Source organism: Eschrichtius robustus, chromosome 16 (genome assembly GCF_028021215.1).
Source record: "Eschrichtius robustus isolate mEscRob2 chromosome 16, mEscRob2.pri, whole genome shotgun sequence".
NCBI classification, from domain to species: domain Eukaryota; kingdom Metazoa; phylum Chordata; class Mammalia; order Artiodactyla; family Eschrichtiidae; genus Eschrichtius; species Eschrichtius robustus.
In genome coordinates this window covers 10,205,458-10,206,980 of record NC_090839.1, presented here as the reverse complement: position 1 = coordinate 10,206,980, position 1,523 = coordinate 10,205,458, and the positions used below count along the sequence as shown (strand labels likewise).

Genomic DNA, 1,523 nt, shown 5'->3' with positions numbered 1-1,523 from the left:
TGAGGAGTAGTGTGCAGGTATCTTGTAGCATGTCCTCAACTGGGATTTGTCTGATGTCATATGTTTGTGGGATGAAGACCATGGCAGTAAAGCCATTCTCATCACATTGAGGGTACGAACTATCAACACTGTTTATGTTAACTTTGAGTGCCTATCTGAGGTAGTATTTGTTAGGTTTGTCCCTTGTAAAATTTCTTTTTTTCCCCTTTATCCATGCTGTACTTCAATGATCTTTTTTTTTTTAATGATCTTTTAAAGACATTAAAAATAGAGGGGAAAAAATTATTTTATATTTATCCACATATTTATCACTTTTGGCACTTTTTATTCCTTTGTGTACATCCAGTTTTCTATCAGATATCATTTTCCTTCCATTTGAGAAATTTTCTTTATCATTTCTTGCAGTGCTGGTGACAAATTCTCTCATTTTTGTTTGTTTGAAATGATCTTTATTTTGCATTCATTTTTGAAAGATATCTTCACTGGGTATTGAATTCTAGGTTGACAGTTTCAGCACTTCCATTGTGTCTGACTTGCATAATGTCTAACAAGAAATGTAACTCTTTCTTCCTGTATATTCAATGACTTTTTTTTTTCTTCTGCTTTCTCTTAAGATTTTCTCTTAGTCATTGGTTTTCAGGAATTTGTTTTTTGTTTTTGTTTTTTTTTCCAACAAAAGGTTCTCACATATTTATTTCTGAGCCAAACTACTAGTGCAGATAAACTAAAACAAAGAGAAAAATTAATAAAATACATCCCAATAAAATACATCCAGTTGTCCACATAGTAGTGGTTTTCAGGGTGAGATGGTAAAATGCAAATGACCTTGATTCAGCATAAATATGTGTACCATCTCATGTGCGATTCCTTATAGACCCAGCTTGGCTCTTCTCCAATATCTCCTCTTGGAGTTGTACCTGATTTTATTACCAGTTTTCAACCAAATCCACTGAGGAATGGGATAATTCTGCTTTTTTTTGACCAGGAATTGCTTGATCCTGAAAGTCTTGTGAGAAGACATGGTGAGGAACAGAGTCAACTGCACACACCAGAATGGCAGAGGAAAACTTCAGGAATTTGATTATGATATATCTTCTTGTGGTTTTATTTTTATCTGCTTTGGGTTCATTTAGTTTCTTCGTTTTGTGAATTGATAGTTCTCACCAAATTTTGAAAAAATTTGGCCTTTATTTCATCAAATATTTTTTCTGCACGCCTCCTTCCCTCCTCTTATTCTGAGACCTCAATTACACATGTTAGACTACTTGATATTGTCCCATGGGTCACTGTGACTCTGTTCATGTTTTTCAATCTTTTGTCTTTTCTGTCTCTCAATTTGGATGGTTTTTATTGCTATGTCTTCATTCATTGAGCTTTTCTTCTGCAGTATCTAAAAAACTGTTAATATCGTCCAGTAATTTTTCCACTAGCAGTTCCTTTTATTTTTTTTTAAATAAATTTATTTATTTATTTTTGGTTGAGTTGGGTCTTTGTTGCTGCACGTGGGCTTTCTCCAGTTGCCG

At 33.7% G+C, this 1,523-nt stretch overlaps 1 protein-coding gene across 1 annotated transcript; it reads right to left on the bottom strand.

Moving 5' to 3' along the window:
* Window positions 1–868: 868 nt before the first annotated feature.
* LOC137750692 (large ribosomal subunit protein eL39-like) lies at window positions 869–1,021 on the bottom strand. The gene has a single exon (XM_068525162.1). The coding sequence runs from the start codon at window positions 1,019–1,021 to the stop codon at window positions 869–871; it is 153 nt and encodes a 50-aa protein (XP_068381263.1).
* Window positions 1,022–1,523: the final 502 nt, after the last annotated feature.

Coding starts and splice junctions, on each gene's coding strand:
- LOC137750692 (XM_068525162.1), bottom strand. CDS start 1,021: ATGTCTTCTCACAAGACTTTCAGGATCAAGCAATTCCTGGTCAAAAAA.